This window comes from Xiphias gladius, chromosome 22 (assembly GCF_016859285.1).
Source record: "Xiphias gladius isolate SHS-SW01 ecotype Sanya breed wild chromosome 22, ASM1685928v1, whole genome shotgun sequence".
NCBI lineage: Eukaryota > Metazoa > Chordata > Actinopteri > Istiophoriformes > Xiphiidae > Xiphias > Xiphias gladius.
In genome coordinates, this window is record NC_053421.1 from 6,667,075 (window position 1) to 6,693,500 (window position 26,426).

The window sequence follows — 26,426 nt, forward strand, 5'->3', positions numbered from 1 at the left end:
GATTATTGATTGATGCAATTTTATCCATTTGCATTTGAATCTACAACACAACAAAGTGTGCAAACAGTGAAGGGAACTAAATACTTTCTGAAGTCGGACATGGTTTATACAGTATCTTGTCTAATTTGAGTCATTTGAACCGACATAACATCAAACTAATAAAGATAAATGGAAGAAGAGCTACTTATTGAAGAGATGTTTCATAATTCCTAAGTTATGGTTGTCAAAGAAGGCTGGAAGAGGACAAGTGTCAGGAGCAGGGGAAAAACTGGTGATGCACAGCAAGCTCTATTTATCAGCTTTGTGTTGAGCAGGTGACTTTTCCAGGGTATATGTCTGCTTTCTGATTAATGCGTGCTGAGGTAGACTGAGATAGAAAAGGAAATAAAAGTATTTCATCCAAATATTATGTAATACTTAAAACTCAGACTTGACAAGAGGGTTGCCAATATTATTAAGAATGTAGAATTTATAACTCACTAGGAAAGTGTGCTCTTAACCCGATGCTAGGCATCATATGGACTTTTCCTTTCTCATAGTTGATTATTTGTATTCATATACTTTCAGTTCTATTTTGTTTTTATTGTTTAATCTATAGAGTGTGAGAAAAGAGTAAAAAAAATATCCAATCTCCAAATCCCAAGTGGATGTCTTTAAATGGGCTTTGTCTAATGAGTAGTCAAAAAAAAAAAAGACTTGTTAAGAATTATCAAAATGGTTGATACTTCATTTTCTGTTGATCAATTAATTAAAAGAATTAGTTGATTGTTTTCAGGTACATTGGCAAGAAGACATGAAGGCTCTAAATTTTAGGCTGCAATTTGGGAGTCAGTCTTTTTAAGAACTTATTCTGATTTCACATTTGGTATAAATATGAAAATCTCATAGCTGTACTTCATAAGAAAGAAAAATAAGACACACATCAAACAAATAAAGACCTCACAGTTGCATGGTTTTCGAGCGAGTAATGAATATTTGATGGATATTAACATCAGTCATTCCACATACAGTATAGAGGTCTGTAGGGTCCAGTATCTACTGTTTATACTGTATAAACAGTATAAACTGTATCTACTGATTTTACTGTTTATAGATTCTCTAAGTCTATGTCTACCTCAGACTGAAGCCAGTCAGGACACCCCAATTCATGTCCAGCTTACTTAGTTCATTGTGCAGTGATTCAAGCATACAGTATCTATCTGTGTCTGAGTGTGTGTGTCTGTATGTGTATATCTATCAGTGTGTGTGTGCGTGTCTGTGTGTCTGTGTTTGAACACTCTCATGATTAGTGTTCTCAGTGACTGGCTCGCTGATGGGGTTGATTTGTCCGACAGTGCTGTGTGTCAGGCAGTCTCAGCGTCCGCACTGGAGAACATGAGTGAAGGAGCGGATAATTGATAGTGACAAGGCGCTCCCAGCCTTAATTGCTGCTGGTGAATTAGATTACCTTTTCAAAGTGCCTTCATTAGCAGAGGGAGAGCTACACCAATGGTCCCCTGATTGGCCTCATATTGTTTAGCTGTGAACCTGCCCTGGCAGGGCACTAGGATGTGTGTGTATGTTTGGGATAGGATGTGTGTTTGTTGTGGTTCATTTGAAATTGCTCACTAATTTTCATGTACAGCTCTAGTTTGACTGTGTGTACATGTGTGGATGTCACACACATCCAGTATCAATAATGGCAGGTTGTCAAATTGACACATTTAGCAGAAAGTCTTTATCTGTTTTTATGGGCCCCTGGCTGCTTTTACAATTTTAAAGGGTTAGTTCACCTGAATTACAGTTGAATCTAGCCACACAAATCGCTCTGCTTTTTTTACACCAGGTTTTAGATGCAGACGAGTAACAAATTAAAGGAAAAACCAACTAAGGTGTCTTAGTGAGGTGTTGGGCCAGAACAGCTTCAGAGTGCCTGAGCATTCATCCTACAAGTCTCTGGATCTCTACTGGAGGGATGAACTCCATTCTTCCAAAAGATATTCCCTCATTTGGTGTTTTGATGATGGTGGTGGAGAGCACTGTCTATCATGTCGTTCCAAAATCTCCCATAGGTGTTCAATTGGGTTGAGATCTGGTGACTGCGAAGGCCATAGCATTCAGGATAGAAATGCTTCATTTTAAGATAAAGGTGATCACTCAGAACAACTTTGCACTGATTTGCAGTGACCCTTCCTTGTAAGGGGACATGTGGACCCAAACCACCCCAGCAAAATGTCCCCCGCAGTAACACAGAGCCACCGGATCCCCTCACTGTAGGGGTCAGTCATTCTGGCCTGTACCGTTCTCTTGGTGTGCGCCACACATGTACTCTGTAATGAGGGCTTTTTGCAATGCAACCCTACTATGATATCCCTTTCTCTAATTGTGGTTGTTGCTGACAGTCTGATCACGGCCTGCATTGACATTCTCAGTCACCTCAGGAAGATTTGCCCTTCTGTTTTTCCTTACATATCCCACTAAAGTCCGAGCATCATGGTCACCAAATGTGCGCTGTCAACCACAGTTTCTGACCCTATGTACTGACGTCTTTCCCATAGAGCTAAATGCAGATGTCACTTTAGTCACTGTTCCTATTGAAACACGAGCCGGCTGAGCAGTCTTTGTTACTGAAGCTCCTGCCATCCGTGTCCCCAAAATGAACCCTCTTTCAAAGTCACTTAGATCTTTGCCTCTTGTCATCTTGAAACAAAATCAAAATCAACTGGGCCTGCTCAGGATTTTTATACAGGCCACAGAGCATGATGGGATTTTAACTGCTTAACTGTACCATGCAGTGCACCTGTGTGGAAGCATCTGCATTTGTTATTTCTCCACTTACATATTCATGGTTTTCATTTAATTTGTCACCTGTCTGTATGTGTCCTGCTGCCTTCAGATGCCTGCAGGGATTTAATGAACCGAAGGAGAAACTTTTCATACACTATAAAGCAGCTGTGGACAACAGATACTGTAAGAATCACTCATAGTAATTTATAGATAAATGCGATGACTGATTTACTAATGTGGCTGCTTTAAACGCAATAAATGTTAACTTTTTAATATTCAATTTTTTGCTGTGCATTTGCTCCGTGTATCTAGTTTTCTCTTGTAGCTAAAATCGTACCACAAACAGACGTGGTTCTGTACGACGGTGTATTAGCGCCATTGTAGCTTAAAAACAAAAAAACAGAGCCAGCAGAGGGGGGTGATATTATGATTAAAAAACTCAGAATTTCCGAGATTAAAGTTGTAAATTTACAGGAAAAAATTCAGATATTCTTTGAGATTATAAAGTCATAACTTTACGAGAACAAAGTCTGAAATTCTTTGAGGTTTAAGTCCACAAATTTATGAGAAACTGCAAAACAACAACGATCTATATCCACGTTGACAATTTTAACATCAGTAACCTGAACAACAACTACATCGGAAAGTTCTACAACTCTGAAACTACAACACAGTTTCAAGTTGAGCTTCAACTGCGAAGTACGACTGCTCTCTTTGTTGCCAAGACAAGCAAAGACAAAGAAACCAGTTGAGATTTTCTCATTGACCTGGAGAAACTTTGTTGTGTGTCACTGTGCTGCCTACCCTATTGTTTATTCATATTTTGTCTAAAGCTTCAATACATTTGCACACTCTTTGTTTAGTTAATGCATTAAAATTATAACAATTTCTTATATCCAGTAAGCCACATAGAGAAATACAGTAATTCTAAAATATTTTGATAAAAATACATGTAGAAAAGAATGGTTTTTATTGCAGTACTGTTTCTTGGGCAAAAAATTGCCAAGAATATGTCTTTTTCCACTCAAAATTCCAAAACACATTACACTTGCTGTTGGTGTCTCTAATCTACGATTTAAAAATGGAAAAAAGTGAAATCTATATTGAATCATAACTGACCAAGCATGTGTGTAATTCCTGATTAAAAACCTTGACCCAAATATTCACAAAAAGAATGTACATTAAACCAAACGTATCGCCAAACCAATTCAAATAAAACTGAAAATAGACCACATTTCTTTGGTAATTTGGTAGCAATGAGAAAAAACAAGAAAAATAACATAAGCCTAGCACTGTATTACACTGTGATCTCAAAAAAGGTTTGTATTTCAAAGAATATTTATGATTTTAAGTTGTTAGATTATATTAGATTAGATTCAACTGTATTGTCATTGCACAGAGTACAAGTACTGAGACAATAAAATGCAGTTTAGTATCTAACCAGAAGTGCAAAAAGCAGTAACGTGCAGAGTAATGTGCATATGTACAGAGATATATAAATAACAGTGAGGGATATATGTGAATATCCTAAGATATATACAATATCAACAGTACCAATAGTATGAACAGAGAGAAATTAACAAACTAAAATACTGTATGGCACTTCCAGTACAGTGGCTCTCTGTTGAGGAGTGTGTCAAGGAGTTTTGTCCTTAGAATAAGGTAGATTCAACTGTATAAGTAAATGTACCTGTTGTATTAAGGTGGGACCGGAGTTTTAGCCTTGAACTACATGAACTGTTTTTCTATTTGTCAGGCATCTGGGCCGATGTAGTTTAGTGCAGGCCTTTAACGGCCAAAGCAGTAAAGGCTGCACTGCAGTAGCTACGACTACTCTGCAGTCACTGAGATTAAGTCTCTCAAAGAGGAAAGCAAGGCTCTGAAGGAGCAAGTCAACCTGCTGGAAAATGGGTGGAGGCAGATGGAGAGCCAGCTCCAAGAAAGAGCCCAGGCAAAAAGATGAGCTCCTCAAAAGACTGAAGGAGTGAAGAACAGTGGAAGACCAGTGACGCACTGCAGGCAAGCCTGCAACAGGAGCTGGCTCGGAGAGACGAAAGCTGGAGGAGGAAAGTGCAGCAAGTGGCAAATCAGAGGAACCTGCACTGCACTCAGGTACGATGCCTCAGCCGATGCTTTCACCACAAAATAATGGCCAGCTTGTTTCAGCATGCCTGGGAATTTGATTTAGGATGTTGAATAAAAAATAAAGTTTTGATCTTTTCAAAAGCTTGTCAGCAATACAAAGGAACAGGAGGTGAACAGGAGTCAAAACGAGCAGGAGGAGAACAAGATTCATAAGGAACAGGAGGTGAACATGATTCAAAACGAGCAGGAGGAGAACAAGATTCAAAAGGAACTGGACTAGAACAAGTTTCAAAATGAGCAGGAGGAGAAGAAGATTCAAAGGGAGGAAAAGATGGAGAATAAAGACAATGAGAAGGTGGAAGAGACAACAAAGAGGAGTGAAGAGAAAACAAACAAATGAATGAGAAAAAACAGAAGAAGCCAAAGAAGAAGAGGGGGGAGAAGGGGAAGAACAGGAGTTAGCCACAGCAGAACATCCCTCCCCCTGAAACCCCCACCCCTCTCCCCTTTCTCACTTCCTACATTACCCACTCCCCAGTCCCTCCCTTCCCCATTCGTACCCTATACCCCTACAGCCCCCCACCCATCCCTGCTTCTGCGTGTATCACATATTGTAAACATGTAAACTGTTCTATACAGTTCTATTGAAGTGAATTACATCTGCCTGTGTTTGCCTCTCTGAACATAAATATAGAATTCATGGCTCTCATCAAGTACTAGTGTTTAGTTTGGAGGAACAGATCAGATATGATAATGTTCTCTTTCTATCTTTAAATATGTCACTGGTTTTAGTCTTCAAGTGACAATAGGAGTTACCATATTGTGACTTTTGGAGGTATGGAAAGAGAGTCACAGTTTTCTCTGGGAATTTCTCTTTCAATCTGTTTGTGGCTCATTTTAGTGAAGAAATGAGTCTTAATGCCCTAAAAGAGCACAGGGTCGGCACAGTGTACTCTGACAACATAGAGAATCAAAAGTCAAATATCATTTGGATGATCTGATTAAAACAGGCCTTTCCCTAATGGTAACAATCTGAATCAACTGTGTTCACTGTTCTAGAAAAACTTCCCCGTCTGGCCATCAAATCTCCAAAAAGCGCCCCTGTCCAGATACTTTTGTCTACCTTTGGTTTGGGGCTTCTTTGTGGTTTTGGCTATATACCCTTTGGTTCAATTCAAGGGGAATCTTAATGCTAAAGCATACAATATATTTTGGACAATAGTGTTCTTTCAACTTTGCGGCAATGGAGACAGCATTTCCTGTTTCAAAATGGCCTCATGCAAAAGAAAGAGAAGAAAGTTTTTTCCTAATTTGGTTTGGAAGAACTGGACAGGACTAAAAAATAGAATAATAAAAGCAATATGCCATAATATCCTCACAGAATGATCTGCACCTGTAAACTCCTTCCCAGTGCACCTGCCTTGTCTTAAGCACTGACCAAGCCACTCCAAGACCAGGTCACTGTGAATTTGTTTCAGCTCTTGAGGACGGAGCCTGTGTATTGTCACTGTGTTAACTTTCCAGACCAAAACATAGGGATAACTGTCCTGCAACTCTCCTCACACTGTTATACTCATCAGACAGAGTGTAAATACTTCTGTTTTGGTTACAACGCGGCCTTTTCTCTGACATCTCCTTCAGGACAAACTTGACAATTTCTCAGTAATGGTGTGGTTGTCTCTTCATTTTTCATCCGTCGAAGTTTTCTGGTGTGTATTTATTTTTACAGCCTCATGGGGCTGCTGTTGAGCCCATAGGCTTCTAGTCTTTAAGTCTTTTTGAAAGAAGATGACAGAGGAAGGAGCAGACTGTTTGAAAGAACATGATAGGCCTGTTAGTTAGAACATACTAAAGTATCTTCAACAAAAGTTATTTTTTTACCTTAACTGATTTGTTAGATACGGAGACACACACAAACCCACACGCACATATGATTGTATTTTGAGTTGTAAATGTTCACATCACACTATAGCATGTGACACAACAGCATTTGCAGAAGTAAGCAAGAGTAGTTTCTACCATCCTGCTGGCAGTATAAAAATAAACACCCTATATGGTTAGGGAAAAGATAAAAAGGACTTTGCGCTGAGCAAGCAGTGAATGTAGAGAGCAGTTATCATTCCATGCAGAGATGGTAACATGAGCATCTTCTTAAAAAAACGTTTTTATGCCCAAATCCAGAAGTCCACAACCTTACACCCTCTTCATCCCCTGCAGCACCAGTTTCAACTCCAGCCATCCTTCCTCATCCCATTTACATATCTGTTTCCAGTCACTGCTCCATCACTTACCCCCCAGTAACCCCCATCCGAAAAACCCACTGGCAACCCCATCCCTTTCTCATGCTTCATCCCTTCCCCAGCCAGCCTGGAGCCCCCCGCCGAGTTAAATGGAGTGTGCCGGTGTCAGGGGAGTTGTGTGTGATCAGTTCAGCTCGGCTCAGCTGGGCTGCTAGTGTTATAAACTTAGTGTGTGATTATTGTCAGAGCTAGACTTCTCCACCCAGGAGGTCTGCACTGATGGGCACTGTGTCACCAGGTACAGCCAGCCATGGAAGGTGAGATGAGAGCAAAGGAGGGATGAACAGCGTAGATAGAAATGGGGGTGAGCAAAGCACACAGAGAGGGAAGAGAAATACTGTTGGTATCGGTTGGTTGGGAGAGATAGGAGGGAAAAGATAGAGGGAAGAGAACAAGCAGGAAGGGAGAGAATCATCAAAGGAAAGAAAAAGCCAAGTTGAGAAAGGAAAGCCTGATGTATACCTCTCACAGCAGACAAAGACAAGGGAAGACACACAGGGAGTGAAATAAAGAGGGAGAAGCAGAAGAATAATGTGCCGGGAGAAGAAAGAGAAGCAGCAGGGAAATCAGTAGAGGAGAGAAAAAGAGAGAGAGACAGGGAGGGTGGGTAGAAAAGAAAGGCAAAGAGAGAAATTAGAGGGAAAATTTTCAAGCGAGTGATGTGTGCTGTGATTGTTTTCTCTCTCTCTCTCTCTCTCTCTGTCTCGCTCTAAACGGTCGGGATGTGGCCTGTATCTGCCGGCAAGAAGGAACTCAATTTGGGACAATTTACTCGGCAGTCTCAGCCCTGATGCACCTCAGGGACAGAAAATAGAGAGAATGAAAGTGAAGGAAGATAGAATCAGCAAGTCACACACACACGCGCGCACACACAACGTGCGCCTTGCACACAATTGCCGCCGAGTAGATTTCACTTAGTTAGTTCTAACTCTCCCAGGCGGTCAATACGATTGAGTTTATAAGGCTTGGAAATGAAAAGCCCAGGATAAGGTTAGATAAACTGTGTGCTATTTGATTTCGGCCCACCTCTCGCAGAAAACCCACACAAGACAGATGGCTGGGGGGGTTATGCTGAAATCATGTTGTGCAAAGGGTCATATTGGTGATTAAGGCTGAATACGTTATATGTTTGACCCTAACAATCTACCTGTGTTGGTTTCTCTGTAATGATGAAAGCATTCGGATGATTTTTTTTTTTTTTTTTTTTTGCATTCTTATCAGAGTTATGAGTTTTTGAGGGAACAATATTTTTAACAAATTCTATAAAAAAAGCACTCAACCAAGCAAATCTTACAAAAATCTTGTGTTCTGGAACTCTGTATGCCTTGAAAGTGTGGGGCTGTATAACCTGACCGCAGATTTTGTCTCCATGCTGACAGGTGGGCAGCCTGGAGGGTATGTACAACCTGAGAGACAGTAGGTGGCGCTCTGACAGAGCCACCTTTGAGAACAGACTTGCAACTGCAGCAGGGGTAAGTATTTTTAACTGTACCAATAAATAAACAATCTGCTGAATAAATATCCTTCAGACAGTAGGATCTGGAGAGTGGATCAAGCTGCATGTTCCCAAAAGAAGCAACTCTGTTTTTTTGGCCTGACTCGCACTGTCTGTGTAACACAGCGGGAAATGGATTTGTAACTACAGCAAATCAGAGTGTTCAGCTACTTAGACGTGAGTGTTTGATACATTTAACATGGCCACGTCAAGGTGAATTCACACTCTGGCATCGGTTCTGATTTTAAACAGCGTGTATATGCAAATGGAAGTTCATTTGACTGGCGTTGCTGTTTTAATCAGGGTCTAGTGTTGATTAGCTAGAAGGGGGAAAAAAGAAACAGAGCCATGTGGTGAGTAATGGCTGAAAGTTGTTTACCTTGCTTGCGTGGCTCGTGTGCCTGTTCCACCCAATATCTCTTTGTGCCCCCCTCCCTAGCCACCTTCAAAAAGCTGTTCTGCATCTTCCTAGGAGCGCACAATGCAGCCTCCTCACTGGGGCTTCTGTTGCCAGGGAAACTGTAACCCGCGGAGACATCCCATGACAGTTCAGGGCGAGGGAAGGGGGACAGGAGGAAGGGTCGGAGATGCGACTTTGGCCCTGTCCTCTCTCCAGAGTGCGCCAGACCTCTGGCCCTTCCCGAACACACTACTCCTTCAGTGACACGCAAAGAAAACACACACGAAGCAACAGTGCATTGGATTTATATGCATAGGCCACGCATGCATGCACTTAAACACACAAGCAAGAGCAAGAGCAAGAGAAAGAAATGGACAGAAAGTAAAAGAGAGAGATTCCAAACTTTGTGATTCGGAGTTATCATCTGAATCAGTGTGCGCATGATTAATTGAAGTAATTTATGCGCCATCTCAAGTGACTCCATGTATGGTTCATGATTTCATTAAACTGTAACTTTAATTACTTTTCTACCATGGTAACTTTAGGTGAAAATGAATTTGTAGCCCCAAAATGTCCCACATTTCGTAATGAGTCTTAAATTTAATGGATTGCACAAATAATGTTTTGGGATAATGAACAATTGCACATGTAGACATTGCATCTCCTTACGAGACACTGTTGCATTCCTAAATACCTTTCCATTGAGCTCTGTTTGCTATTTGGTCAATGTGAAGTTATCTTTTTTAACACTGAAGCGAGAAAACACATGTCTCATACCGTTAACTTGAACCCAACAGAAAATCCTATTTAATTGGATGATTATTTCCTTGTCCTTGATCCAACCAGACTAATAGAATGCACTTTAATGGCATTTTTAGGCTGAAACAGTCAATATTGTAATAGCTTTATGGAGGAAGTATTTATGGTTGGCTATGTGTTGCCAAACACAATTACAGTGTGTTAGCTACAGTAGCTGGCCAGCTGCCAAAGCCTGAGCTATACTCTATCCGCCCACCTCTGACCAGACCGCTGTCTATGCAAACCTGTGTGCTGCTTCTCACTCTGCGTCACACACTGTAATTTGCATTGCATGGCGGGTGGGTTACATTATAGAGCTCACTAATTGCTGCGCCACGCAACATTAAGTAGGATGCAAGGTTGAGACGGCGTTAATGTCAGTTTAATGCTTCTTTAACTGTCAACTGAGGTAAAAACACTATAACTAGTTACAGTGACATGGTAAAATACCAATCCTGGAATCGCACATAAAGTTCTTAGTGTGTTACTCTGCAAAGACGCTTCATTTGTTCAAAATGAAAGACTTAGTTAATGCTGCATCATTGTGTAGAAAAACTGCAGTGTTTTAATGCTTTCGATCTAGCAGAAGTAAACTTGTGTTTTCTGCAACAACTGAAGTTTTGAACTTAACATGAAAGTGTTTGCCGGCAAAAATCATGTTGAAATTCTGTCTTTGGACCATCAGGAGAGATGTCCAGGTCGCATCACCTGAAGCCAGAATACAAGGTCGAACCTTTCCTGGCTGTGATTTTGATGTCAATGTAACAAACAGCTCAACATCCTCAGAGTTAAAATCACGTCTTAAGTTTATACACAACAGGATAGACATCAAAGTAACATGCTCTGGAGAAAAAGTCTAATGACCTTGTCTTGCCTGGTGCTGACCTGCTGTTGAAACCCTCGTCACATAGCTTTATTTTTGTTGTTATGCTAACTTAAATACAATACATTGTAGAGCAAATACCTTCTACAGTGTTTCTTATCTACCACTTAGTTTCCGATAATACAGTAATATGCCTCAGTAAGACTAAACTACAATGAAATTATTGCAGCATAGATTAACTAACGATAATTACTGGGCATGTGCTTAGGACGTGTATTATACAAGAACATGTCAAAAGTGTGTTGATAAAGAATAGCTTTTATGCTCAGATTACAGTCATCATCAGCAGAAGTTTGGCAATTTGTTTTAGTCCAACATGGAGACAAAGCCCTAAAACTGTGCAGAATAACGGAAAGTTTCAACATCTGTAGTTTAATGCCAACTGAGCAAACTTGATCTGCCGATGAAAACCGTTTGTTATGACTGAATGCTCCAGAGCAATTGAGTAAACGGGCCTTGAGGGCAGATCGTTCTGTAAACTGCTGTTTCCAAAGTCAAAAAATATACAGTCAAGCTCTTTTCCCATACTGTATGTGGCCTTGTCCATCTGGCGTGATTTCCGTTGAATCGGGCCATATAAGCAACATGACACGCCTGCTGGATCATGTTAATCCTATAACCGATAACCATGTGCGACTAGATTCTTCTTAATATGTTAGAGCTATGAAATTCTGCCACACACATAATATAGCATTATGAAATGTGCCAAGAATTTGATATTAGCTTTATTAGTATTTTGCACATTCCATTGATTGATGTAATATAGTAATATATAGTAGGCCTAGCATATTATGTAATATAGTTGTAACTACACTTTGCTGAGAAATATATTGAAACAATATGAATGAAGACGTGTGAGTGAAACCTAATATTATACAACTATCACCTTTTGTTAAACAAGTGTAAATAACCATGTGGAACCAAGGCAAACAATTTATAATGTAATTTCAAAATGTCACAAATACCTGTACACCACAGTTGATGGAAACTATAGTTTAATTCTTCAAAAAGAAAATCCTTTTAAAGGTAAAACATTTCAGTTGAACTCATAAATATGATTGTGTTCCATAACAGAGGAATAATAAACACCCTCCATAAATAAGTTGGATCAGCAGCAGCCGCTGTCGCACGTGTCAAACCCTGGTTGAGGTGAAGCAGTCCAAAGGAAGCAGAGACACTCACATGCACACACACAATCACAGAGAATGGGGGTCCATGGTGGTTTCTCGGAGGAGGAAGAGGTGGTGTTGCCACCCGACTGATGCAGCCTCCTTCAGCAAAGGAACAATAAGCTGTTGTATTAATCGCACTGCTAATGACATAATAAAGCAAGGCTTTGGTAAAACAGCTCAACAAAAACATGTGAGGGCTCAGGGACAACACACAGATAAGGACACAATACACACACACAAACAAACACTGGCATTCACACAGCTCACATACAGCACATATCACATTAACATTGGACATACATACAGGAATATAGACACATAGGCAACCGCAACTCAGTTAACACATACAACAGTAGGGCTGAAGAGTGACAGGACAGTACCTTTGTATCTCTGTATCTTGTTTATACAGACCCTGCCTCCCCTCAGCGACCCTCTTCCTAACTCTCCTAACTATCTTAACTCTTGCAGTTCATTCTCAAACACACAGTTATGTCTCTGACTGAACTCTTCACTGAGCTTTTACAAAATGTCTCACATACTAAAACCCCTGCCAGCTCCTGACATAAACACACTGGCCCCTGCTGGTGTACTACAAACTTCACACGTACAGAAAACTGCAGTTCACTGTATGTCCCAGTCTTCTGACGTCTGCGTTTGAAGACTATTTATTAATCCTTCTTTACATCCGTCTCCAGTTAATCTAAGATGCAGTTGTCTGGAGGCCAGGCCTTACTGTTGCGGCCACTTTAATTTACAACAACAACACTTGAGGCTCTCTGCGTTGAGAGGAGTCAAAGACATATGCAGCAGCTGGTGTTAAGCTGTCTTGATATAAACTGAAACACTGGACAAAGTTATGTAAGAACAGACCAGTTTTCTCACAGTAGAAAAAGGAACCAGAAGCCAGGATCAGGTCAATCAATTAGCCAATCAAACATGGCCTCCACCTCGTTTTGTGTGACGCTAGCCCAACTTATGCAATGTTGTCTTATCATTGGCATAAAAGCTGTGAACAAAAAAATGTTACAGCTAACCTGAGTGAGCATAGTATTTTTGGAATTTTTAACACTGGGCAAACAGAATGATTTATGGAGGGTGTCGAACATCACTGCACAGTGTGACACCACTGCATTTGTTTGAACATACAGTAAATATATTGAACTACCAAAACTTTTTTTGCCCCAGAGTTTTTAATTTATGAAATCTACTCAATCCTGAAAATGACTTACTATGAAAATTTTCTATCTGCCGTTTTGAGTGTCTGAATTCTGAGTGCGAGATTAATGCACTATACACTGCCCTATAAAATTTCCCAAATTAAACAAAAAAGTAGTGGTTGTGGCATAGTCACTATTTTTTACCAACGATCCCAAAATGCATTATGAAATTACAGTTATGCAATGCTACACCTGTCTGTGATGATGACTCTAAGCGTCCAAAGTCCCACTTTACTGCTCACAACAGAGTGTGTGTTATATAGGGAGTAGTGATTGGGTGAACAGCGGAGTGATTTTGGTTGCAACCTTAGTCACTCACCTTTTATGCCTGTAGGGAAAAACTTGCATAATAAGCACATTCAACCCCTATAAAAAGGCAGACTCTCACCTGTAGTTATTTCATGTTGTGGGCCATAGTATCATGAGCAGTCGTATGTTGTCTTACTGATAAACATTACTGACTCAGTCATGATTAGACTTGCTACGGAGCAAAACGTCGGGCTACTGTGGGACATTTGGAAAATGGCCCACCTTGCTTGCAGTCTGAAAGCCTGACCCTGTGTGTTACATGTTTGTCGTGGGCGTGTTTCTATTCCCCTCATCTGAGGGAGGTATGGGTTTGACTTACATGGAGATGCAACACTGAATCATCCACACTAGTTCCACCTACAAGGCTGATGGTGAAAGTAGCCATTTTGGATCTTGATGTGGGCAGTTCAGATTGAATTTTTATTGGTAAAAATGTGGACAGCATAGTTTCACATTGTTACACAGTCCAAAGCAACAAATTAAACAAGGTCTTTTTTCACACAAGACATTTTGATTGTCATTTTAGGAAAAGCACAAGTGTTACCAATAAAATTAATGATGGATCTGTTATATTCAATTGTCCCAGTAAGCCGTGACACTGACAGTGAGCCAGCATGCACGATACCAGGTACCTGAAACTGAAGCAGCCAAATGGAATTTAGCCATCATCGATTTTATTATTTACACCCGTGCTTTTCCTATTGTGGCAGCAAAATCTGTCATCAGTGGCACATCAGTGGCTAATTAAGAGGAAACCCAATTTCTACCTACATATGTCCTAATCTACCAAACTAAAATATGAATTATAACACTTTGTTTAATGTAAAAGCAAATTTTTGTTTATGATCTAATGCAGAGTTAGCGATGTGCAGTGTTGTGTGGCTAGCAAATATTTTTAGCCTGTTCATACTACAGCACTAGATTTTCCAGGGAGCTTTGTGTGTATGCTGGAACTTCACAATAAACCTCCTTTGAATCTAAAAACATTTAGAGACATGGTCAGCAAACTGTTGATCGTGATCAGCTGGTAGATCTTTCCCCGTAGCTCCCGCAAATAATAGAAAAATAAGTACACAAATGCATTATGCCTGATTAAAGTTTAGTTTTACATGTGCATCTCTCCCCCCCTTGATCCAGCTGTTGTATTTTTTCAGCATAGCAGGAATTACATTAAAGTGCCCAATGAGATAAGAGTATCAGTGCGTTAACTGCAACAAACATCAATATACGACACTCGCTGGTGATAGCCCACGAGTTAGCTAACAGTTAGCTAGCATGGCAGAGGCTCCACAAAAGAAGGCAAAAACGTACAATTACCGTACACAATGGGAAAAGGAATTTCTTTTTACCTTGGTGAAAGACAATCGAGATGTATGTTGCTTCACCAAACACAAGCACTGTCTAAAAAAGGAAAGCCACAACACCAACCACCAGAGATTCATAGACAGCTACCCACCAAAGCTGATGAGCTGAAATCAGAGTTGAAGGCCCAGCAATTGCTTTTCAAAAAAACCTTATGCTCAAATTAGGCTGCTATTGAGGCATCATTTTGTGTAAGTCATCTTTTGGCTTAACTCATGAAGCCTTGTACAGATGGCAATTTATTCAAGGAAGCAATAACCATTCCTGCAGAGACTGTTTTCAACGACTTCAAAAACAGAGACAACATCAAAACCGCAGTCCATGGTGTACCGCTTGGCCATGCAACAGTGACAAGGAAGGTCAAGTCACTGTCAGAAGACATGGATCGACAAGTGTTAAAAGACTTGTCGTTCTGTGAATATTTTTCACTACAGTTCGAAGAATCGCTTGATGTAATGGACACAGCTCAGCTTGATGTATTTTTCAGAATGGCTTACTAGGATTCTATAACAAAGGAAGACTTCCCTACTCTTTTGCACTTAACGAAGAGAACTAGAGGTGCGGATAAAATAAAATATGCCAGTGAAAATGACATCCCCATTCAATTACTATTAATGGGGCCCTGGCAATGCGTGGTGTGCATGCTGGTTTTATAGCACTGTTCTGTAATGACCCTGTTTTTCCAGAATTTGTGAATTATTACTGTGTGATTCATCAGCAGGTCTTGGCTGGGAAGGTTGTGGACTTTTCTAATGACGCTGGTGGTCAAACTGATAAACTCGATCCGAGCAAAAGCGCTTCAGCACTGCCTATTCAAGGCATTATTAGATGAGCTTGATGCCGCTTATGGAGACTTACTTCTCCATGCTGATGTCCGGTCGTTGACTCGTGGCAAGGTGCTGCAGCGAGATATTGACTTGCTGCCTGAAATAAAGACTTTTCTGTTGACAAGGAATGAGTAGTACGAGGAACTGTTAGATGATGCATGGCTACTGGACCTGGGGTTTCTGACAGACCTAATAGCAAAACAGTATGCACTCAACAATGAGCTCCAGGGAAAGGACAGACACCTGCCCCACATGATAAGCACAGTGAATGCATCAAGTCCAAGCTCAGTGTTCGGACCACACATCTAAAGAACGGGAGGCGAATTCATTTCCCCACCCTGAAGATGTCACAGGCCACTGAAGACAAGGATGATTTTCACCCTGACCAGTACTGTGTTCACCTTGACAAAGTGGCAAAGAGAGAACAAAGAGTTCAGTCAGCGTTTTAGTAAGTTAGACGTCATGGAAGGCATTGCTGCATTTGTCTCAAACCCATTCCTGCCCATTGATATAGAGCAGGTAGCAGTAAAATTCCACCAAATATCTGCTTTGCCAGTTGGACTTGACATGGAGATACTTTATTTGCAAAATGACATGGAGCTGAAAGCCAGATCAGGGGACAGTGACTTTTGGGGACTTTATTTGGAGAAGTTTCCTTTCTTTGCTGCATATGCACTAAGAAAGAGTGCCTACTTTGGATCCACCTACCTCCGTTAAATGGCGTTTTCACTGATGAAAATAATCAAATCAAAGTCCAGGAGCCGCCTTACTGACAGACACCTCACAGACTGCCTCAGACTTGCTGGCTGTAACTGTGAGCCAATCTACAAAGCACTCGCAGACAGTATTCAGTCGCAGCCATCACACTGACTTGAGTGAGTAACATGATTGCAACAGTTTTGCCTTCTGATGGCATAATGAAAAGTGAAGCTGCGTAAGATGGGACATAGAACTGCACTTAGCTTGATTGCACTGACAGAGACTTTTGTTAGCATGCATTACAGTTCTACTTTCTAAAATGCTAATGATAATGTAATAACTTGCATGAAGCTTCAGTGGATAAGCATAACAATTAACAGTGGCACTTCAAATGATCTGCTCACTGCAAGTGCGTTGATTTTTTTTTTTTTTTTTGCTTGTCACTATGACCAAAATAATTTCCTCATATAAATGGAAATTAGGTCACATGCCTTAAATTTTGTGTTGGAATGAAATAATGAAAGTTAGAATTGAAGGTATGATGTAAAATTCTTAAAGCAAGTTATCCACGGCCTGTTACTACTTGCAGTGTTTACTTGGTTGCATCAATTTGAGTATTTCATGTAATTCTAATAAAATTAACTAGGTATTTTCCTAGGCACATATATATATATATATATATATATATATATATATATATATATATATATATATATATATATATATATATATATATATATATATATATATATATATATATATATATATATTAGAGAGATATAGAGATAGATGGATTTAAATATATACATATATGTATGTATATACATATACACACATACACATATGTGTCTATAGCCACAAAATTAAAACCAATAACTGGATTTAATGTTGTGGCTTATCGGTGTCTATAAGGTGTTTGTCACCTTCTCGAACTGAACAGCTGGCGAGCTATAAAGCATAATTAAGCTAGTTTTCATTTACTTAGTTCCATCCTGATGCTACAGATGTCTTTCAGTCTATCCTTCTCTCTTTCCCACCCACTCCTCTATCCACACAGGACAGAAAAAACATTTGAATTTTCCCTCAATGCTGCCTCTCTGCTGAAGCGTTTGTGTGCTTTTTTTCCTCCCCCCTCTATTTTTTTTATTTTTTTATTTTTTTGGCTATTTTTTTAAAGACTCCAGTCACATCCGCAATCCCGCGGCCCTATAAGGAGCTTTCACGCTTTTTGGTTTGCTTTAGATGTTTAATACCCCCTCTCTTTTGTGTCAGGGAGCCGGAGAGGCGTTAAGAAGCGCTGATAAACCCCACTTAGATCCCTTCCTGGCCCGTCACCCCGGCCTGCCGGGCCGCTTTAGCAGGGAACTGATCTGTGACGGCCTGCCACTCAAACTGAGCACTTCTGAAGGCTGACACAATGGAGTGAGCAACACACCAGAGGGCCCGGGGGTGGGTGGGGAGGGGGAAGGAGGGAGGGTGAGGGCAAAGGAGGGAGAGGAGACCAAGAGGTGCCTTAGAAGAAGGCTAGAGGAGGGGTGAGAGTGTATCTCCCTGTTATCTTTCTTCTCTATTCAGTTTATGCAATTTCCCCCTTCTTCACATTACTGCTTGCCACTGTAGGGCTCACACCTTTTTTTTTTTTTGTTGTGGGTCTGTGTTCGTGTCACTGTTAATCTTTTGGTTGGTGGTAACGGACACACAATCCCTCTCTTCTGTCTTTTTTTCTTTCTGCGGTCAGGGCTCCCAGTCTAGCAGGTAGAAATGAGAGATTGAATGAAGAGGGAGAGAGTTGGTGAGTGGGGTTGGAGGGTTGTGGACCAGATAGGGATCAGCGGCGTATAATGGTCTGGGTGCTGGTGGCAATGGGTCATGCGGTGCATTCACTGCTTTGTGGCGTAATGGGTCCAAACAGGGCCGGGGCCAGGCCAGGGCGTCAGGCAGCACAGTGTTGTGATTGACAGGTGATGGGAGGGGGTGAGCTTGGAGGGTGGGGCATGTGGCCACTGCTGCTACCATCACCATCACTTTCCCAGGGGGCCGTGGGTGGGTAGCGAAGCCCAAAATGTCAGCGCTCATATCTGTGAAGCTCGGCTCGTATCACACTGCTGCAGCTGCCTGCCATCCACCACATCCATTCATTCATGGAGAGACATGGGAGTATTATGTGCACACACACAAAGACACACTTTTACACCCACACTTTTCTTTCTGTTTCCTCACCACCTTTCTCAAATATTCACTTCTATTCTAAGAACCATTTCCATGCACAGACACACACACACACACACACACACACACACACACACACACACACACACACACACACGGGATGTCTAGAAACATACATTCAAACACACACTTTTACTCTCTCCATCTTACTGTCTTTCTTCTCCTCCTCCACATATTCAGATTGCCTCTGTCAGTTCTACCTCTGCAATCATGCAAGTGCTCCACTGCTCTCTTATTCTTCCTCAATGTTGGAATACGATTTTTCGAAACGAGTTCATTTTTTTTAACATATCCTGTGTTTGTCTTTTTTCACTCATCTCAAACCTTGTTCTTTTTTTCTGTTTGGTGATGTCCTTTTTCGGTGCATTTACACTGGACTTTTTTTTTTATACAGTATGTGTACTGTGTGTTTTCTGTATGTTTCTGTGTGCGTGCTGCCTATATGTCACAGCTGGATGATGAATGCGCTGACAGTGGAGAGGTCAGTGTCACAGACAGTGTGGTCAATTGCCCCTCGTCCCCCGAGTCTAACCTTGAGCAACACTGCCTAAAGAGTCTCAATCTGCCATTAAGGCACACGCCTACACACACACACACACACGCTTACACACACACACACACACACACACACACACACACACACACACACACACACACACGTTCACAGACAGTCCCTAGTGAGTGTGTGCCATTAGTGGCTGGCAGGGGCTGGTTTGACAGAGAGCGATTAGCTCCCTATCATGTGTATTGATCACTGTGTCCTGGCTGGCTGCTAGAGGAGGGGCTGGAGGGGTTTTTACAAGGTAGTTAGGGCACACAGAGACAGACACACACACACACACACACACACACATACACACACAAATTCTTGTTATCTCTGTATGTATGAAATGCCCTGTCTTTGCTTTGTTAGTTATAAATTAGAAACATAAATTTTTTACCAATGTGTGTGTGTGTGTGTGTGTTATTATATGTTGCATCATGAATTATATACTGTATAAAGGTATTTCATGTTATCTATCTGAGTGCACATGGGTGTAGTTTAGAGAAGACATTCTGAAATTATAATAGGCTAAGTGTCATGGCTACAAGGATGCATTTGTGTAGACAGTATGACAGTATGAACAGAGCACTACCAACTACAAACCTGTAGACGGTGAGAGAGTTTGGAATGCACTTGTGTGAGGGTGAAATATTTAATTACATAATTAAATCATTTTCAGAGCATGCACCTTTTTAATATGCTGCATTTCTATTCATTTTGGATACCTGCATGGAGAGCAACTGTAATCCAAGCCCACAATACATAGTGTGAGCAGTTTTTAAAATTGCAGAGGTGGCACATTAAAATGTCTTTACTGTGCTCATATGATAAATTATTACATATTTGGGATATCTGCACGGAGGGCCACTGTGATACAGAGCCATTATGTAGGCATGGTAAAAATAGTCTTTAAATTGGCAGCAATGACACAATAAATAACATGCCGTAATGACAAATCTGGTTTGAGCTCACTCAAACTGTAGTAAGCGGCTCTAGATATTGCTAGCTCACAGTGGCTGCATCTTCATTAACCATTAAATCTGACCTGAGGATTAAACAGCACCAAAAAATATCCATATCTTGTTTTGGATGAAATTTTATCAGACAACTGGTAAAGAAGGGAATAATCTCTGTTACTAAGGGTTCACTTCCTATAGAATAAAGTTTGTTGGCTGCTGAAAACATACAATCATACTGTGTATGATTTAAAAAAAAAATATATCATATATTTACAAACGTTTTGTCAAGTGTAAATTCAACCTAAATGAAAGCCGAATCAAACTAAATGAAAGCCAATTGAAAGCATGTGCTGAAACTGTCCATTACATGCCAATGATAAATTCTCACTGGGCTGCACTGGTTGGATCTTGCTGACATTGGGAGTCTGCTCACATCTGTATGTTGTGTGATTGTTTTGTGTCAGCATCGTGGCATTTTTGTGAATGTACTTTAAGTGCAGATATGTAGTTGTTAATGTAAGGTAATCATGTAGGATTTATATATGAATGCTTCTTAGGAACCGTACTGTGAATTTATATCTTTCAATTTTACATTTGTTCTAAAAAACCATAATATGGCCATGTCTCTCTTGCTAATTAGACATCTACTCCAGTATGTGTGCACTAAATTAAGTATTACACTGAGCTTATTATGTTTTTATTTAACCTCGTCTTAAATCAAGGTAAATCAATGTAATCAGCCTAATATAAACATCAATTTGATTACATTTGCCGAAGTGTACATGTATCACATCCACTTCCTGGGTAGTTCAGACCAGCTCCTAGCTCTTGTTAATTGAGTCTAATTGAAGAACAAGAAGGGGAAATAAAGCAGGCAGGCTTTTAGGACATAAAAGACTGCAGTCGCCTCTCAGTAGTATTTATTTTCAACCTCTTCCACTCTGATTTAAGTGTAAGAGGACAATAGTGGCCCGACACTGATATGTGTCTGTCTGTGTTTGTGCGCGCGTGTCTGTGATCTTTTGTTTGATTTAGTGCCCCCACCTTCACAAGGACCAGCCTCTTATCAGATCAAAGCTGCAAGCAGCAGTCTATGAAAGAAATTGTATGTGTGCTTGCGAGCGTGCGTGCGCGTGTGCGTGCATGCTGTGGAGGACAGAGGTGTAGGTGAGGCAGGGGTGTTTTCGTTGCTTTTAACCCAGGACAATGGGACTGCAAAGGACAGAGTGAGCGAGCACTCTTTGAACTAATGAAGAGGAAACCTTTTACTCTCCTCCATAAAGATGCCCAACTCGCCCTGTGCTATGGATTTCCCTCTCTTTTAAAATGAGACTGAATAAACCAAAATATTTCATTCGCTTTGTGCCTCTCAGTTTTTTTTTTTTATCCTCATAAATCCACAATCCAGGACAAAAAGCCATCCAAAGCGAAAATAAGACCTCAGAAATGGCTGAATATTATTAGAGCTGTAGTACAGTAAGTTTAGTGTCCACACCTTGGTTAAGCCAAGGTTTGGACAATAAACATGCCGAAGGGAGGTTAATACAAATTAGATTTTGGGGTTTTTGTAGTTTTGACCACAAAGTAAAAGTTACTTGTCTAATATTTTAGCGAGTGACCCGAGCCGACATTTTTTCATACTTTCCTCAAAGTAATTTGTTTGTGATTTCCAGGTTCACTGGCTACAGAGGCAGCACAGTCATTATAGAGAGAAGCGGGTTCCTGTGAAAGGACTGGACCACAGCACCGCTCACAGTAAGTTTGGACGGAAATGCATTTTTTTTCCCCTGTCAAGCTTTCTTTTTACAGTGCTAGACACTTAAAAAGCAACTTAACAGCAGCTGAAACTTTTTTTGCTGACCTACAGACCTTTAAAGCCCCTGCAAACCTTGTACACATTCGTAGTATATACCTTTGACATTAAATATTCATGACTAAATAAAAAAGAAATCAAATTTTAAAATTCAGGAAAACAAAAGCACACTTACTCTTTATTTGTGTAACACTTACCAACTTAGCTACTTTGCTTTATCAGGACTGTGTTGGTGTTTTTCATCCAATAATCAAACAACTCAAAACCTACTGCTAAATCTTTTTTCCCCAAAAACATACATTCATTCAACAAAAATATTTTTATATTTTATCATAACCAAAGTGTTAAACTGTGTAGAGGGTACGATCAAATTGTATTAAAGTAAATATAAAATAAAACAGACAAGGACAATAAAGGACAAAAATAAATAAATAAATGCAATTAAATGAAATAGAGGCAGATTGAAGTGTTTTTCAAAATGTGAATATATAATTTACTGTAGCTGTGTATACTCTTGTATTGTTCTTAAGTCACTTTAGAGAGTAAAATCATGATATGTTTATTGAAAAAAAATGTTTTGGAGTGTTAACATTCAACATATATCATGGCTTTTTGACAAAAAGCTTTAAATTGTGTTTATTATGTTGAAAATGACAGGAAATCTGACCAAAATTGTACCTTTAAAATTACAGTTGTAAAAGAGATGATTGAGTGATTGAGTTTTTCTTTCTACAAAAAGTACACTGACAACAACATCAGCACATTCAAAAAAGCATGGAAGTAGATGACAGTGTGAGTCCCTCCCATTTCAAACTACTTTGAAAAGCACAGAAAAAAAAAGAAATGCAGACATTTCTTGGATGAAATAAAAATAACTGTTTTCTTTTTGGCAGAAAATTGTGTAGAACCACATCACTCATCCCATCATATCATAAGAAGCTGATTAAAAATAAATGTTTAGGGCCTAATCACCTTGCTGCAGTGATGTAGACCTGTACTCCTGGGTGTTTGAGTACACTGTGCCATCATCACTGGGCGTGGTTATAGTAGCAACAGAGCACACTGTGAAGATGTGATTTTTGGTATTCACATGTATCATATGAGTGACTATCTTAATGAACCTATAAATATCCCTCATGGTAAATACTTCTATAACTATATAGACCCTTACAACTTTTCAGCCTGGTATTACATTGCACTTTAACAGATACATGCATGAAGATGTAAACAATAAAAAGAAAAGTTGATTTTCCTGGCTCCAAAAATGACCAAAAGGTAAAGCCATGTGTACAGGACCAGTGAGGTAGTGGCGTGAGTGAATGTGCATGTCAGTAGCTGGCATCATGCAATCGCGGCATTCATCGGTCAAAATGAAAGCGCCGCCATATTGGCAGGAAGAGCGAGAGTATTGCTATAGCCGGGCTAACGACAGCCAGCAGCTATTCTTTTCGCCTGCCTCAATTATACAAACTGAATACATTGGATAGCTGTTGTGCGCAAAGCTGCCGGAACACCTGGGGGCAAGTAAAAGGGAGAGCATTTTATTGGATTCCTAAAGATCCTGAAAGGCGACATAAATGGATTACTGCCATAAAACATGCCAGTCGTGAACAGTAGAAAACTGTGAGATGGGACCCTGCAAGCAACGGCTGCTTGTGCGGTGACCACTTCATATCAGGTACAGTATGTAAGGCTTTACAGTATATAAAGTCTTCTTTATGTAACAGACTTCTATTAACCGTTTTGGATAATTTAATTCATCCAAAAGGCAAGTTTGAGCTATGCATTACGGCACGGATTTTGTTGGGCTAACAAAGGCTAAGCTAAAAGAAGTCTATTGCTTACTCAAAAGTTGTGGGACATTTAGTCAGTAATGTCAACGCAGAACAAATATAAAATAACACATTGCTTATATTGCTAGATACCTTAGAATTAAAACATTTCATATTAACAAAAGTCTTGCATCAAAGTTAGGCCTGGAAGTGTGCTGTTTGCATTTTTGTTATAGTGTGTGGATAGCCAAAAGAGTGAGGAACAGAGCAATATTTGATGGTGGCTAAAAATGAGATTCATACAGTTAAGAGTCAAATTTTGATACTTCCACATTTAGTAAACTGGGAAATACATGTGCATTTACTTATGTTTTAGGGAAAAAGAGTGATAACCTTCTGTCACCCAAATGCATTCCATCTGTCTTCACATGTACCAACACTTACCATCCCCAGAGAAGAGCAGAAGAATTCGGTTAAATGTGTTCAACAGAAGACAGGAAAGCAAAGAAGAGCGCAAACAGAGAAGTCATCAGCTGCAGAAGTAATCCTTTCAACAAATGTCCTCAAGACAGCAGTAAGCATCCCAATGCAGACCAGATTCTCATAGCAGAACCTCCTGTCAGGGAATCTACCCATAAAGAACTTGAAATTATTTTCCTATTCCGGTTGATAATAAAACTGTAAGCAGTACATTCAAATCTCTTGAGCTGGAATGCCGAGCCTTGAGGGCTGAAAATATGTTGTTAAGAAAGAAAAAATGAGTAGAGCGGGATTGAATGAGATGAGACAGTTTTGACAGTTTTTCATTTTGTAGCTCCCTATCTCAAACCTAAGTCTGGCTTAATATTTTTCAGTGATACACGCTAGCTGTAATTAAGCTTAGAATGAATTTGTCTTTTGACTTTTGGGCTTATTATTTTGACATTAATTCAACAACTGTTTCAAAGCTTTTCAAACACTGTATTAGTGTAATGTATTGTATACAAACCTGCCTGCAAACAGGCAGTAGAAGATGTTTAGATGCATTCAGAATGTGATTATTTACACAGAGAGGCAAAATGAGTCAGAAAGAAAAATGTGGAAAAAAATAAAGCTGAATTATCATGTATTCACAAGTTTAAAAATACTTGTAGTAAATACATTGTGGTTTTCAAAGGTTTTGGACAGCTACAGCCCAAGTGTAACATAAATTGGTCTTCAGTGTTAGAAACACAGAGTGGAGGTAATATCAGAGATGCTTTTTCAGCATTTCAGCTGTTTTGCCTGCTCTGATGAAAGTGCAGTATTTGTGTTTTCCTATTCCTATCATGTGTTCACCAGGCGATACCTGGGAGGGGTATTTATAGTATTATCATATTATGATATTATATTATAATTTTATCATGTCAAGGCTTTATACTTAAGATTAGCAAAGGGGGGTTTGTAAGATTGTCATAGTAACAGTGAAATTCATTCTTGTCCATTTTTATTAATTGATTCTATGTGTCTGGGGTTGAGAGGTTGCATTTTGTTGTGCTAATTCTTAGTTCTTTGTGATATTGGTATATAGAGCACTATGCTATTTGTTAAACACAGAAAAAAATTCTAAAAGGACAATAAACTAACCAATTAAAAATTCTTCAACTATCCAATTATGTCCATAAATAATTGACCAGTTCTATACTTAACCGATATATGCATAGTTTATACATTCCATATTATTGGTAATATTACTTAATGACAAGTACCTGATCCAAAGGTAACAGGTAGTCCTGTGCGCTATCGTGTTATTATAATTTTGTCTGATCACATTGCTGTCACTACTATGCATTGAAACCAAGACAGCGTTAAACCAGGACCAACATTTGCAGAAAGAGTTTTATAAACACAACATTGCAAACTCATTCCTGTTGCTGTAGCAATTTGATGTTTTATTCTAAAATGTAGCCTCATGTTTTCTTTATCATCAGTTTTACAGTATATGCATGACATGTTTGGTGTAATCATACTTAAGTGCGTATGTCTCTGTGATGGGCTTTTTATCGGTGTATGTGTCAGTCTGTAACACATGATTTTCTAAATGCCTTTGAAATGTCATTTTGATGTTTATGACAATAAACTTCTCTGATGAAACCAGTACAACAACTGCAGCTGTTTTCTTCCTGTTTAATGTCTTACATCATGCATGTGCATACCTTTAAATCCAATCATATGTATATCGTTGTATAATATGCGTTATCACATGTGTGTATTTGGTAGTGGGGGGGGGGGCTGTTTGTTGAAGAATGTACTGGCTCTCTCTTTCTCTCTCCCTCATTGTGTGTTACTATCCTCACTGTGTCACTCAGCTTCTGCTCTGACAGATGAGAGAAAGAAAGAGACAGATAAAAAAAAAAAAAGCAAGGAGGGAGACGATGTACACTGCAGTTGTGTGTTTATTCACATACAAGAGGGAGAGAGAAAGAGAGAATGCACTTGTACATTTAGACCAATATGACCATTTTAAGTCCAACGTGTTTTTCTTTTTATTTCTGGATTAAAGCCGCAAATGTTCAACATTGTGTGCCAGTTTAAAATATCTCAAAATTCATGCCAAACACTGTTTCTTGCCAGGGTGGAAAAGCCTCATTATAGTACATTAGTAATATCAGTATTAGTACTATGGGTGTAATGATAATAACACAAAATTCATGGTTTGGTGCGTTTTTGATTCAGTAGGGAAAGCAAATGTGGAAGATAACATTTTATCTAGTGGAAACCTTGAACAGTGACTCATTCATTGTAATTCCTAATGGAAAAATGAAGGCACTCAAACAC

At 39.7% G+C, this 26,426-nt stretch overlaps 1 protein-coding gene across 1 annotated transcript in view; it reads left to right on the plus strand.

Annotated features, from left to right (window-relative positions):
* LOC120784663 (furin-like protease kpc-1) overlaps window positions 1-26,426 on the plus strand; it is a 193,053-nt gene that overhangs the window by 13,642 nt on the left and 152,985 nt on the right. Inside the window, exons 3-4 of the mRNA XM_040118638.1 lie at window positions 8,531-8,623; window positions 21,719-21,800. Of these exons, the coding sequence (XP_039974572.1) occupies window positions 8,531-8,623; window positions 21,719-21,800 (175 nt within the window). The remainder of the gene's footprint in view (window positions 1-8,530; window positions 8,624-21,718; window positions 21,801-26,426) is intronic.